We start from the raw sequence: 15,901 nt of genomic DNA on the forward strand, positions 1-15,901 counted from the left end.
GAAGAGGCCACCATATTGGGGTTTGCAAGGCCTGCATGGTAACACCTCGGTCAAGGGGCGGTACCGGTCCTTTGACGCCCAATGACAAAAGTATGCTCATACCCGCGGTACGGTGATCCCGTCGGATCTCACCTAGGGGACTACTAAATCAACTGGACATAAATCCAGTTGAGTCACGCCGACTAATCATAATCAAGGCTCAGTAACTAGGGAATCACTTCGATACCACACTCAACCATAATGTGTTCTTTACTATTTAGGAATTTGTTCTCATAGGCTTCTAATGCTTTCATTCTACTTGCCTATACCTCTATTATGACCTTTCGGTGGCATAGTTTACTTTCTGGCGCTCTATAATTCTAATACAATGCATATAATCACGAAATGTTGATAATACTTTGAAACAATGAATATGATAGTTAATTATTGCGTGTACGTACTTGCAAGCATCACTGCATGACCAAAAGTCACAAAAATCACCCAATTAAAGTTCTACCTTCCTCTTATGAAATGGGAACCTATACAAGTTTGAAGTAGAACTAATAAGCCTACTTTTCTCCATTTAAGAGGGACTAAAAGCTAAAACAAGCTATCATTCACCTATTTTCAGTAACTTTCAATTGTTCTAATACACACTTAATCAATTCACGTTACTCAATCTACACTTATTCATAAGTTATGACATTAACTCAACAATTAAATAAGCTTTCACATTCGCTACACCAACAATCATATAAGCTTTAACAACAATAAAGTGTACGTTATGACCATTTCTTTAAACTAATGAGACTCAAGTTATAAAACCACATCACCATGTAATTTCATAGACTACTAACACTTACTCGTATCACGAAACATTAATGGTAACTTATAATTTGGCTACAATTGTACCTTTTACAACAACTGACGAATTAACCATGTCAAACATCCTTAACATGCCAACAATCACTCTAATAACTACGATTATACCACAATTAACTAACAATAATACTTAATATTATAAACAATATCACCATCATCTTTATAAAGCAAGTGACAATTCACAACCACTTTTAGTGACTAATAATCTTAACCATTTATAAATACTATTATCACCATTCACAATATAATTACATATTCAAAGTTTATACCATTCTATTTAATTTTACCAAACATTTTCAACCCAAAAGTAGTACCATCATCATCTTTTTCATTCATACTTCAAACTCTAATTAATAATTATATTCAAATCATCAATCAAACTCTTACCCATAATAAATTAAAATTTAATGTACATAACACAAAATCAACATCAAACTTATAAACTTACCAAAATTCCAATTAGAAACTAAAAACTTAATTAGGGAGAAAAAAAATAGCTTACAAAGGTGAAACTACTAAAGGGGTGAAGAACAAGTGGTTGATGTGGTGGTGTTGACCCAAGGACCGTGTGGGATGGTGGAGGAACCACCACGTGCGGTTGCTGTTCTTGCTGGCGGCACACAAAGCAGTCGGCTGCTGCGGAGGGGAAAAAAAGCACGCTGCTGCTTTGGGCGGCTCATGGAGAACGGATGGTGTGGTGGCTACTCGTTGGGAGGCACAACCGTGGCTGGTAATGGTAAGGGCGAACCGATTTCACAGGGAGAAGAGGAAGAAAGAGAAAAGAGAGAAGGGAGAAGGGTTGAGCCGTTTTTTTTTTTTTTGTTTGTGAGGAGTAAGGAGTGGTCTCACGTAAAACCCTAGCTCATCTTTTATTAGGGTGAATCTTCTAACAAGGCCCTACTAAGACAACCCACCTTTATGTGCCTACAATTAAAAAAAAATAAATTAATTCGAATCTCTTTATTTTAGTAATCGCAAATCTATTTTTGATATTATATGTTAATATTTAAATTCTTATATGAAAGATATTTATTAAAACTAATTTAAAAATAATTTAAAATAATTATAAAATCTCCAAATGTTATTAAAATATTAAATATTGACGTTATAAAAATCTTGGGGTGTTAAAAGCATACCCTCCAGAATAATAACCAAAAATTTTTGCCTCGTGAAAAATCTAATTAAGTGCTCAAACGAGCACTAGGTGATCAAACGAGCGCCCTAATGCTCGAACGAGCAAACAAGCACAACTATTCTGACCTAGTTTTCGTTTTGTAACTTCTTTGATTATTTAAAGCACTTGGACACTTAAACATGTTCCACTAATTGTTGTAATACCCTAGATTTAGCTTAAGAAGGATTGATAGATTACTTATATCAACAAGGTGCATTTTCTTTTCATGGAAGCCCTTTTGTTAGAACCCCACAGTTAAACGTACTTAGTGGGGAGCAATTTTAGGATGGGGGACCTCTTGGGAAGTTTTCCTAAGTGCACACAAGTGAGGGCAAAGTGCGCTGGAAAGACTTGTGTTGGTCTGTGAGGCCAATCTACAGTCTCCATGAGTAGTTACCGACGGTCGGAGGGGCCAGAGTGTTACAAACGATATAAAAGCAACCCTGCGACCGTGGTTGATTGTATTCAGTGCACCTAGCGGGGGAAAAGATCCTGAAATTACGGTCTAACGAGGACGTTGTATTCCTAAGTGGGGGTGAGTGTAATACCCCAAATTTAGCTTGAAAAAGGATTGATAGACTACTCATATCAACAAGGTGCATCTTCTTTTCCTGGAAGCCCATTTGCTAAGAACTCCAAAGTTAAGCGTGCTTGGTGGGGAGCAACCTTAGGATGGGTGATTTCTTGGAAAGTTTTCCTAGGTGCTCACGGGTGAGGCCAAAGTGCGCTGGAAAGATTTTTGTTGGTCTGTGAGGCCAGTCTACAGTCTCTATGAGTAGTCACCGGCGGTCCGAAGAGCCGGAGTGTTACAATTGTAGTGTTTAGGATAATCCTAACATACTCTAATGACTTAAATAAGTAATATCTTTTTTAAGTTCTACGGTGCATCCTTAGAAGAATAGAGAAAACACAAAATAAGAATTGTCTTGAATTAATGACATGTTTGGTATGTTGTAATAAACGGTGGTAATGAGAATAAAAACTATTGTAATTATGGTTGAAATATCTCTTGGCTATTTTGATGGTCATATTTGTCCAACTTTAATCATCTCATTTTTCTTCATAAAATTTATTCCAATGCATTACCATTATGAGAGGTGGTATTAAATGGTAATAAAAATTTATAAACATAGAACTTTGGATGAAATTTTACATTATAAATTATTCTCATTACCACTATTTACTACCACTAATCAAATGAGCCGTAAAAATACTACACAAGGTTATAAAATAAAACAAATAACTCAAAATATGAATAAAATTTTCTCGGTAGTTTCGTGTTTTAATTCAACAAAAAAAATATCTTAAATTCAAATCGAAATATATATTTATGATTCTAAATTCACTACTAAACATGATCAAACATAGAACATCAAAACATAATTATAACATTAAGTACAAGAGGGAATAAAATTTGTTCATAATATATTATAACATTTAGTACAAGAGGGAAAATAATTTTTTTTTAGATCAAATAATTGGTATATAAGTATGAAAAATAGAATAAAAATATAGGGGCTATGATCTAACTTCTAAGTCCATAATTCCTCAAATTAATCAATGATTTACTTGATTCCTCCACGATGAGAGCAACAACAACCCTTTAGTTGAATATTGAATGAAAAAACTTTTAAATAAACCAACAGCCTAAGAATATGTCTACTTCTCAACTATATGTCAGCCAATTTAACATTTAAATATAACAATTAAATAAAAAAATAAAATGTCCAAAATTATCTAAAAAGCTGTCATAAAAAGATGAATAACAAATATTTAAATGATACTGGTTAAATCATTTCTATTGAATTAATCTCTATATATATATATATATTTAGTGAGTTAAAGTCATTATTTATAATTTTAAAGTGATAAATTAGATAAATAAACTAATTATATAGATTTGTCTTATGATGAAACGATCATATAAGACAAGCTCAAGATAAGTTAATTAATAAATTCATTCAACAACCACGCAACGCCAAAGCTTTTTATCCCGAAAGATTAAATTCAACTTCATGAATCAATAAATCAATTTCGGTGGTTCGTTGTCCATATAAACTCGTTTTCTCTATTCACTTTGATTTTCTACAATTTTAATATGTTTGTCTGAATCTTTGATATTTTTTTACTCTTGCTCGCGAGGTTATTTTCTTAGTTAATTAATATTTTTTTCATTTTGAAATATTCAGTACCTTTTTGTAATCGACTATTCTTGTGAGAGACCGTCTCTCAGAGAGACGACCTCAAAACATAAAGCTTAGATTCTTATTTTCTCTTTAAGTTGTATTAATTGGACTATTTAGCCTATATATATAATGCGTCTCTCATAATAATTTGTGTATTGTAATATGTTGTATAAATATATGTCGCTATCAATAACAAGTATAAGATGTAGTAAGTGATTAATGAAAAACTATCATATGATTGCGTATTTGCTCGCACGACTCAAAATAATTAAAAAATTGAACAATTGCCAATCTGTAAACATGACCACTAACCTTAGCTTATTTATAATAATAATTATTATAACATAATTAATTGATTAATTAATTAAACCTTCTCTTTTTTTTCTATCTCCCACCATCTCCATGAACTCTCACCTTTATACACTTCCTCATATGATATAAATCTTCTTCATTCTCCCTTTTTTTTTTTGTATTTTTAACCCAGAAATATCATACCTTTACTTTTAAGGACACCCCTTTTATTATTTTAGGAGCACCAAATATTTTTTTTTTGGTATTATTGGCTTTTTTGGGTGATCCAAATATTTATAATTAACCATGGTTATGCAAAATAAACATCATAAGAGTAGAGTAAGTTCATATCTTACTAATGAACAAGATGATCCTCAAACCTCATCGGAAAATGCACTCGATTCGCCACTTTCCGGTGACGAAATAAGAACCACCGCTGCCGCCGCCGCCCCTTCTCCGAAGAAAAGGTTAGTTCAAAAATATAATATTTGTTTTTTATGGGTTGATTAGCTCGTCATAATTCCTCTGTGTTTTGTCATGCAAAACACGAGGGAATTAATGGCCAGCTTATCAACCCACCTCATAATAAGTTCTTCTCTATAAAATAATTAAATTAAAACTTAAATATAGCAAATAAAAGACAAAAAATATTCAAAAACTTTTGATATTTTTAAAAGTGAATCTAAAAATCGAGTTTGATTCTTTTATCCTTTTCGCTCTTATCTGTGTGTAATTATCCTTATCCTGAAAAAAATAAACCCAAAAAATTTAGGGTTATTTTTACAATTTATATTAATTTTTTTTTTTATAAATTATATTTTGGAAATGAGAAATATAATTAATTAATGATGAAATTGGTGGGGAGAACAGCAGAAAAGGTGTACAGAAAAGAGTTGTATCAGTTCCCATAGGAGATAGTGATGGATCAAGAAATAAAAGTGAAGCATATCCACCGTCTGATTCATGGGCTTGGAGAAAATACGGCCAAAAACCCATTAAGGGTTCTCCATATCCAAGGTGTGTATCATTTTATGGTGCTCTCTGCTGTACTGGACCAAATCTCTTTTTCTTTCACCTATAAATGTCAATTAAATTTTTAAACAGTGGAAAAAATATATAAATGCGACGAGTATAATATAATAAGTAGATGAGAATTAAAAAAAAAAACTAAATAATGATCAAAAATAATAAAATAAAATAAAATGATTTCAAAAAAAATAAAAAATAAAATTACAACAACAGATTAAAAAGATAATGAGACAAATTTCGTAAAATAGATAGTATTAAGATCTTTTTCATTACTTTTCTATTATTCATGCTAGAATTTTTACACCTACTTTAGAATAAAAAATAAATTGATAAAATCATCCATATTAAAATTCCATCAAACAATTTTAGCTATTAAATTGAGTAAAAAATCCTCAATTATATTTTAAATAATGAAAAAGATCCTAACTCAAACAGATAAATAGGATGTCGTATTTTAGAGTAGAATAGAGGTGGGTTTGCTAATCTACGCCCTCCCAATGGAGTGGTTGGAAACTAATCATGGGAGATTGTCACGTTCCTTTTCATGTGCGTGTATTGCTCGCTTAATTTTCTTTTGAACAATTGTCTAATTTTAAAAATAGCGTTATATTCGAGGTGTATGATAAATCACATTTTTATTATATTGATATTGAGTATTAAATTATAAAAAATTATCTCTTGGTAAAATATATCTCTAATTTTAATTTATAATAACCTTAATAGAATTACAATATTTTTATATGTTTTAAAAAACTTTTTACAAATATTTTCATTGTCTCTTAAGATTTATACCATTTATATTAAAATTCTTGAGATCTAATTTTATTTCTATTATAAGTCGGTTCCATTAAAAATAAAATTTAAAAATCATTTGTAAATAATTTTACATTGTTCATTAAAACATAAGAATATGATAGTTGAGAGAACATAAGAATATTGTATAACATGTTGCGTATGCCGTTTTGTCTATTGAAATGATAGGATTATAAAATATTGCTTCAAATGTATAAAACCATAATCCATAGGTTATCCAAGGGTTAAGGAAAATTAATAAATAAAAATCCTTGAGATAAATTATGAGAATTGGTAAAATTAAAATACGAAATAGTGAGAATATGATAAATGATAAAGAAGAAAATAATCCTATAATAAACGCAGACATTTTTAAATGAAAAAAAAAAGATAAATGAAAAGATAAAAAGGGAAGTAGCTACCTAATGGCCACAATGAACTTGTTAATATATCTATTTTAGATTGATTTATTGAATTTGTTATATTTTTTTATTAACATATTTTCTTTATAAATTTTATCTACATAGTCAATTTCTCTTTAAATTGTTTATGTATATCTATTTTCCATCTTATTCTTCCATCAACAAAAATCAAAATTTTATAAGCTACATTTCTTCAAAATTACTAATGTATCGAAACATAAAAGTATTCTACAAATTTAAGCCACCAAAAATAAGAAATAAATAGAATCAATTACTTCAATATGCTTTAGGTAGTAATTTTTATTTAACTGGAATAATTATTCAAAACACTAGTAATATAAGTATGAAATAAACATTAAAAAAAATAACTTACAAAAAAATACTCAACCACTAAATACTACCTGAAAAATTACTTTACCTAATAATCTAATTATGTATTACAAGTATCATTTAACTCTATAAAATACCAAGAACTATTCAAAAAACTATGGCATATATATATATATATATATATATATATATATTCAGTCAGGATTATTTTTTATCCTATTTTTCTACAAAAGAAAAAAAATTTACTTTTTGATATAAAAAATTTATAAATGACTTATTTGGCAGATGATTGTTAATTGAAATTGTTGGCTAGAGGTTAAAGCTATTGGTTGGTTTGATCAATTGAAAGTTTTGACTGATTTACTAATTGTCAAGTCAGTTATGGAGATGTTTATTACTCCCTTCATTCCGCTGAAAATGTTTCATTTACTTTTTAATAATATTCACTCATTACTCTTAATTTGTATTTTTATTCTTCATCTAAAAACATAGTCAAATGAGATCTTGTTGATTCATCTCAATGCAAAGATTATTAATATTCATTTTTTATAATATTTCGTTATGTATAATAAGTTAATAACGGATATTAAGCATTGAATAAGTGCATTAGATATTGTGAAAAAGTAAATGTTGATTTTTTACTATTTTTTAGGTGGTCAAATGAGACCACATGTGAAAGAAAAAAATGTAGTGTTTTTAAATTTTAATAGAGGTAAAGTGAGATTAGTAAGTGTAAAGGTGTGAAAAATTAAATTTAGTAAGGATAAATTGATAAAGTTAACTTATCAAAAATAAAAATAAAACATTTAGAGTGACTTAATTCAATAAACAAATGAGACATTTACGTTGAATTTCAGTGAGTATGAAATATTTGCAACCTTCTAAGTCAAATATTCATAATTCTTCCATTTCAAATTACTTGTAGCATTTAGAATTATTACAATATTCATTTATTATTTTTAATTTGCAATTAGTTTTTAATCTATAAATTAAAATATGGTCAAGTGAAATCTTGTTTGATTTGTCTCAATGCAAAGATTATTAATATTTAATTTTTATAATTTTTTATTATATATAATTTAAAATATTAAAAATTAAATTATTACATTAAACTGTATGAAAAAGCAAACTACTTAAAGTATTGTGTATTCTGCAAACATTAATGTACTTCTATCAAATCAATTACTTGATATGCCCAATGCCGACCGTTATCCTAAAAGCTAGGAAAAACAACATTCAAGCATCACACGCGCGGTTATGCAAATCTCTAGATTATTATTTTTTTTTTAATTTCTTTAAAGCAAATTTGATGATTTGATATTTACTCAATTTTGTAATCGAATTCAATTCAATTCGACTTTAAAAATTAGTTTATAATTATGTAAAATGTAACATGAATACAAGATCAGACTTTAAACGAACCTAAAATCAATCCGATAATCCGAATAAACACCTCTATAATTTCTTTTCAATGTACCACAAATAAATTCATAAAAGTATAGCATTAATTCATCATGATTTATGAATGTACCCCCAATTACTAATTGATAAATAAAATATATATGTAATTGGTGAATTAGATTCCACTATTTATTGATATTTACAAAACAATGTGCTTATTATGATGCAATTTTTCTTATATTTATGAATTTTGTTTAATTCAGGGGATATTATCGATGTAGTAGCTCTAAAGGATGCCCGGCTAGAAAACAAGTCGAAAGAAGTCGTTTGGATCCCTCTATGCTAATCATCACCTATGCTTGTGAACACAACCATTCAATCCCTACAACCAAGTACCACTACCATCACCACCATAACAACCACCATCAATCATTAGAATCCACCCCGAATGTTGCCTCTCCGACAACTTCTCCACCACCAACAAGCCCTCCTAATTGTGCCACCCAACCAAGCTCTGTCGAGGATGATGGTGACGACGAACCATCACCGTCTCCATCATCCCCATTACATGTTAACCCATTTGGTGATCCACCAAAATTAGAGTTTGTTGGGGACACATTGATGCTAGGAAATTTGGGGGTTGAGTATAATTGGATTTCTGATTTGTCATTTGATACACCTGCTCTTGTTGGACCTAAATGTGAAGATATTGAATTAGCAACATTTTCTATGAAGGAGGAAGATGAATCGTTATTTGGAGATTTAGACGAGCTTCCAGAATGCTCTTTAGTTTTTCGTCGCGATCATAGAAAAATCGAAAGGTGTACAAATGCTACTCCGATATGTGGTAGTACGTAATTTATAGAAAAATGTTGATTTTAAAACCTTTCCTTTTTGTTTTTTTACTGCTTTCTCCGAATCAAAATAATTGATATGCTTTCAAATATTATAGAGAAATGAGTTTTAACAAAATTTAAAATTATATGGCATCGACCATTTTAAAGCCGAGAAAATAATAGTTGATTTCTAACATATTTATTTTTCTTTTTAAAATTATGGTGATTGTTTATTTATTCATCACCACAAAGATGTGTTGTCATATACTAGAAAGAGTTAAAGAATTCACAAATTATTTTCTTCTCTTGATTGTTGATTTAGAATTTTGGTTGATGAACATACAAGTTTTTTCTTGTAATCTTTTGTGAATTAGACTTTTGAAATAAGAACTAGTTATATTTTTATCAAATTATCATCTAATGTTAATATTTTGTTCACCATAAACAAGCATCGATGTAAACGAAAAGCAGACTCCAAATTAGAGAAATACGATTTACACTTAGAAATTACTAAGATAGCGCAAGAAGAATTTCTATTTCGTATAGTCAAAAAAAAGATTATTCTTCTCTATCGAAAAAAACATTTTCTTCGAATTAAAAAATACAAAGTAATATATTATTTAAATTATTTAAATTGATTGAGACTTAAAACTAGACATATACAAACTTCATAAATAGTCTCAAATCTAACAAAATAATGGCAATGGAATTACACCTTTGCATAGTAATTCTTTCAATTTCCCTATCAATTCTAATTAAGAAAGATCGAAACAAATAAGCAAATTTAACAAAATAAAAAATTGAGATTCGAATAAACTTAATTCCACAAATAAGTGTCTTTATGTCCGAGTCTATGGTTAGGTATGTTCGCAGTTACCAACAGCGAACAGAAAAATTAGTCAAGAAAAGTCAAAATTGTTCGTTCGCAGTTAATAACTACGAATAAAGGGAGACAATGTCATAACGTTAGAGGGACAAAAAAATGGAAATCATGTTTGTTGCAATTACTAACTGGGAACAAACCATTTTTTTGTTATTTTTGCCCCTTCTAACGGTATAACATTGTCTCCCTTTTGTTCGCATTTATTAATTGCAAACAAATAATTTTGACTTTTTTGACCAATTTTTTTATTCGCTGTTAATAACTACGAACATACCTAACCTTAGCCTCGAACATGAAGACGCTTATTTTTAAAATTAAGTTTAACCAAAGCTCACTTTTCTTTTTTTTTTTTATTAAATTGCTTATTTATTTCAAATTTTCTCTAATTAATTCGTCAAGTCAATTTGATTAGATGATTAATCAAGTCAATAGTTCATAGGGTATGTGTACCATCATCATCAATTAATCATTGTCATACTCAGTATACACCGCTCGTTAAAGCTATAATTGAAATACAACATACCATGGTATGAGTTAATCATCAATTTAGAGACACATATACAATAAAGACACTAAATTTAACTAGATTACACTATACGTATCCAAACCAAGATAATACTTGTATTTAGTAGTGATTATTGACTATGCAGCAGGAAGAGAAATTGGGTTAACAGCACAATGGATACGTTTGAATGCTGTCCTTACTCTTTCCTCGAGCCCTTCATTTTCACACTCAACATCTCCACTCTGTTTGTCGAGATAAGCTACATTCGCATCAACCGTAATGACCAATCTCCCGTCTTCACCTACCTTCACATCTCCGAACAGCGATACCAGAAGCGCATGCATGGCTTTCTCCACCTTTCGATGATTTTCTTCTTCGGTTTCTAGAGACTCCGATTCAATCACCTTTGGCATATCCTTGGTTATATTTAGAACCATCACCACTATAGAATCCAAAACCATGTCACTAATTGGATCAGATTTCCAATGTAGCGATACGTGCTTTTCAGATTTTTGCTTTACAGTAACTGAATCCTGCACTACGAGTGCAGGAATATCAGAATCTTTATCGACTACATATTCAACTTTATTGTACATTTGTTTGAGTCGATGCATCAAAACAACAAAACCACCGGAGTAAGGAATTGTAATCCGTTGGTTCACATTATTTGTGCAGAATTGTGAGAAGACTTGAAGATCTTGTGGGGCCATGATCTGGTAAGTGAAACCTTTTTTAACTAATAACCCACTTACAGTGTCACCAACTACCGGGGGGGGGGGGGGGTTCAGCGAGCCTTCCGATTGTTTTAGCCATTTTTTCAGACGTGAAATACATCTCCACAGACTGACAGTTCTTCGGAGAGAAAATTCTTGTGTTCCCGTCAGAAAACATGCTGATCAGGTTCTGATTTAGCCTTTCCATTTCATTAGCTGTGCCATGGACGAGTATAATGTTAGGGGGTTTAATCTCCAAGAGGAAAGCACTCGTTTGAGCAGAATCAGCGTGGGCAGAGAAGGATATGTAATGCACCTGCATGTTGAGCGGAGCCATGAGACCGTTCATCAGGGTAACTTCCTTTGGTTCATTTATGATCGTTTTTGCTAGCTTCCCATCAATTACATATCCAGGAAGGATACATGCATTTTTCTTGTCAGAACACCACTTATCGAAAAGCTATCTCGACAGCCCACTTTGAAGACCACCGGGGCTTGCCATCACTACTGACGGACCAACATCATCGAAGTTGTCAATGCTCTTTAGTGGAGATATGTGCTTGAAGTCGAAGGGAGTGGAGGTAGCAAATTGACTACGAATTCTATCATTCATAGAGTTTATGTAGGTCTGATACACAGCCATACATCGTTTCGTAAGAGGAGAAGCATAGTATATGGGGATGTTGTGAAGTTCAGGGTGATTCGACCAATACTCATCGAGAATTAGTAATAGTTCCTGGGCACGACCAAGCGCATACGCTGGAATAAGGACTCGACCCCCTTGGGTAACAGTTGAGTGAATGACATCAGTGAAGCACTTCTCTCTAACGTGCCTAGGCTGATGAAGTTGGATTCCATAAGTGGATTCAATTATACATATATCAGGAGACAGAGGAATCTCAGCAGAATGTAAATGCCTGTCTTCTTCTCGGGAATAGTCTCTGGTATAAAGCACTCTTACTCCAGCAATGTCCACCATGAACATGGCTGCACCAAGGACATGACCAGCAGTATAACACCAGAAACGAATTCCATTTACTTCTACAGTTTGATGGAAATCAACAACCTATGGATGATAGAAACAGATATTAAAAAAACAACCTATGGATGATTGTAACATTTATTAAAAAACAAACACAAAAACTTGTATGAGGCCGCCTCACGCGTGCGACCAAAAAAAATTTATACTTGCCGAATTCAAGCCTTAAAACACCCATTTCAAGACTTAAAAAGCCAAATCTAACACTTAAAACCCTTACGCCAAGCCTCAAGCTTCCTTCTCCAAAGGCTTAATTTAATTTTTTAGCTATCGACTTCAACCCTTAAAACACCAATTCCACCAATTAAAATTCCAATTCTAACTTTTAAAATCCCTACTTCAACCCTTAATTTTATATTTTACTTGCCTACTCCAACTGTAAAAAAGTTTGTCAAATTCAAGACTTAAAATGCCTATTTCAAGGTCCAAAATGTCCAATTCAAACTTTAAAATGACAACTTTAATATTATGGGCTGGACCTATAAGTGTTCGCACGTACGCAGCCGTCTCACGGGAAGGAAGTATTAAAAACTAGTAGACCGTTTGTTTTTAAGATGACTAAGATCTCTATTCTCTGCCATGTAGAATGCAATGTGACAGTTGCAATAAAGATAGTGAAGACGAAAAACGATAACTTTTAGAGCAAAATAAATTCCAATCATCATATTTTTCGAAGATTTTTATTAATTATATGGCTGGATTAGTGTTTAGGAAAACTTTTGTTTTGATTTTGATCAAAATAACAGATTACTCTCTAGAGATACTGTCAATTCAAGAACTAAATCCTCCAAAGAGAATTCTTATGCATTGATGGGTGAAGACCCAAGTGATAAATTTGTTAACGCACTTGTACACAACAAGACCCGTTAAGAGGAGAGCTGACTGCTCATAAACCCGATCATCCTAAAACCAATTGGTCTTAGGAGAAGCTTGGAGAAGTTGAAATTGACTCATTCTACCCAATTTAAAACTTCACTAAGTGAGCATGTTCAAGGGATAACTGAGAATGACGGATTGGTTGAATTTGATGTGGGAAGATACCCAAATGATGGAGACATTGTATATAAGAGGATGGTGCAAAGAGATGGCCAGAACACACAATGCAGAGCTGATTGAACGAGCAGACATACTGCTCGGACAAGTAGTGTGGAAGGCAGCAGAGCTTGTTAATCGAACGAGCAATACCAGTACTCGAACGATCAGTCTTGTGAGGGAGCTAGCAAAGTGAAACGAGCAGGTTTAAGAAAAGTATGGGGAGGCTAGTGAAAGCTGCTCGGACAAGGATGAAGCTTGCTCAAAGGAGCACATGAGGTGCTTGAACAAGCAACTCTCGTGCTCAAACAAGCAAAGAGTTTCAAACCTCGTTTTTGGAAATTTGCATGCATATGACTTCGGGGAAGAGTATTGGGGGAGACACACATCTTCATCTAGGTAGTTGAACCATAGATAGATAGGGGACTGGGGAGGGCATGGGTTCTTTGGTTAGTGGTTGAGAAATTTAGCCTTACCAATTACCTCAGACAGAGCAAGCCACAAACGAGGCACCCAAAAAGCCAAAGAGCACAAACCAACCACAAGAACAAAGGCAATATAAAAAATACCCTAAACAAAACAGCCAAAAGGCCTACATGCTATCCATTCAAAGACACAGAAGAACAAATGCAAGCTTGCACACAATATCTTCATTACAGAACTCAAAACATAAACTAAATTAAGAGGCAAGGATATGAGGAAAGAGATGTCGGCATAATATAACGATTCCTTTACACTTTGAATAGATGACAAACCTCAATCCTTTCCATGGAGTGAAGTATATCTTGCTCATCAAACAACATATCTTCAACTGAAACCTTGCTGACTTCAACATAATCAGACAAAAGTAATCGGTAAATAGCTTTAGTAGCATGAGTCATGAAAACTCTGCCTTTGAATGTTGTCTGATAAGAAATCCAGAAAAAAGAAATCAATACGAGCAAGTGGTCATCTATAGTTAAAACATTGCATTTTTTAGAGCATGAACCTTTTCCAAGAAATCTGGAAGAGATACAGTATGATCCAAGTGAAAGCTGCAGGCATAGAGCAACATCATTGAGAATGACGTAAATCAATGATAAAGCACCTCAAATCAAGAAACAACCACATGAGTTGGAGTAAACATAAAAGGAATTTGTTTACAAATGCCCAAATGCTACCACTAGAAATAAAGTAACTGCAGAATAGACGAAGAAAATATTGTGTAACTAGAAGAACATCGATTGTTGAAGGGTCAATCTCATCAAAGTAAGGCAAAGCAGCCATGCCAGAATATGCGGGGTGGATTCCACAATCAAACTGGGAATGATAAATGGAAGTTCTTAAGATCCATAAGAAAAGGCAAAGACACTTTAATTTCATTGGTGATACTAGGACAAAACTGTGAAAATGTGCATACCAATACAGTCTTCCCCTTGTAGGACATATAAACACAAGATCGACCCACTTCATTGCCAGCACCTAACGGAGTAATGGAAAGTTGATCCCCTCCTTTTGTGACCGAAGCATCTCTTCTCTTCAGTGACGATGGTTGACCAGTTGAAGCCATATATGAACGTAAACAAATCCTTTAAAAGCAAACAGGTGGTCTCTTAAACAATGGATTTTCAAAATTATCATATGATAAAACATAAAAAAAAATGTTTAAACATTCCGTTCAAAATCAATACGAACCAGGGACAGGCAAAGTGACAAAATCTTTAATAATGCCTCTCAGCTCTCTATACAGAAAACGAGCGACAACTGAGGTGTGTTTTTGGTCTTGTGATACAGGAGCATTCGACTTATTCAAAACCAAATCAATGGCCAACCTTTTTAGTGTATGGATATGGTTTATATTAAATTTCAAGTAAACTTTTGGGCAATTTCATGTTCATAACCTTAAAATAAAAGATTCTAAGTTGATCCAGGATTTTGACGTGCTTAACTTGGGATCACAAATAATATCATGGTAAAAAATCATTAAGGGCGGCGCATTGTTAGTCCAAAAATCAGCTATTTTATTTTTGTGTTTTATTTAAGTTTATGTAATATAAGAGCAAGAAAAAACAAGGCTACATACATGCATGCTGATTGAAAATTTTGAACATAGGGGCTGAATTTTTATTTTTCTTAAAATCAGCAAAATACATTGTATTAAGTTAGCTTAAGGGGGCTGAATTATTCTTCTTAGAATCAGCAAAAACATTGTATTAAGTTAATGTAGGGGCTGAATTTTCTTTCAAAAAATCAGCACATACATTGCTTTTATTATGAAGACTTTTTGGTGCATAAAACTTTGTTCATTCATGTATGCGTTGGCCAAAAATAGGTGATGTATCTAAGGCTTTTAGATTCTTGTATTAGAGCTATAAATAGGAGTCTTGATGTAATGTTAAATTCAAAATGTTTTTAAGCCTATTATGAA

General features: G+C 32.1%; 1 protein-coding gene and 1 pseudogene across 2 annotated transcripts; one reads left to right on the top strand and one right to left on the bottom strand.

The window, feature by feature from the left end:
• The first annotated feature begins 3,878 nt into the window (after window positions 1-3,878).
• On the top strand, window positions 3,879-9,732 carry LOC130806864 (probable WRKY transcription factor 69). 2 transcript variants are annotated; one of them, XM_057672091.1, is made up of 3 exons: window positions 3,879-4,979; window positions 5,386-5,529; window positions 8,750-9,732. In XM_057672091.1, the coding sequence occupies exons 1-3, from the start codon at window positions 4,819-4,821 to the stop codon at window positions 9,342-9,344; spliced, it is 900 nt and encodes a 299-aa protein (XP_057528074.1). In that variant the 5' UTR covers window positions 3,879-4,818; the 3' UTR covers window positions 9,345-9,732. The 2 variants fall into 2 exon arrangements, with proteins under 2 accessions (XP_057528074.1, XP_057528073.1); XM_057672090.1 differs by having other exon boundaries at window positions 3,885-4,979; window positions 5,383-5,529.
• A 914-nt stretch (window positions 9,733-10,646) lies between these two features.
• On the bottom strand, window positions 10,647-15,043 carry LOC130806313 (cleavage and polyadenylation specificity factor subunit 3-I-like; annotated as a pseudogene).
• Between the last annotated feature and the right edge of the window lie 858 nt (window positions 15,044-15,901).

Source organism: Amaranthus tricolor, chromosome 2 (genome assembly GCF_026212465.1).
Source record: "Amaranthus tricolor cultivar Red isolate AtriRed21 chromosome 2, ASM2621246v1, whole genome shotgun sequence".
Classification (NCBI taxonomy): Eukaryota; Viridiplantae; Streptophyta; class Magnoliopsida; order Caryophyllales; family Amaranthaceae; genus Amaranthus; species Amaranthus tricolor.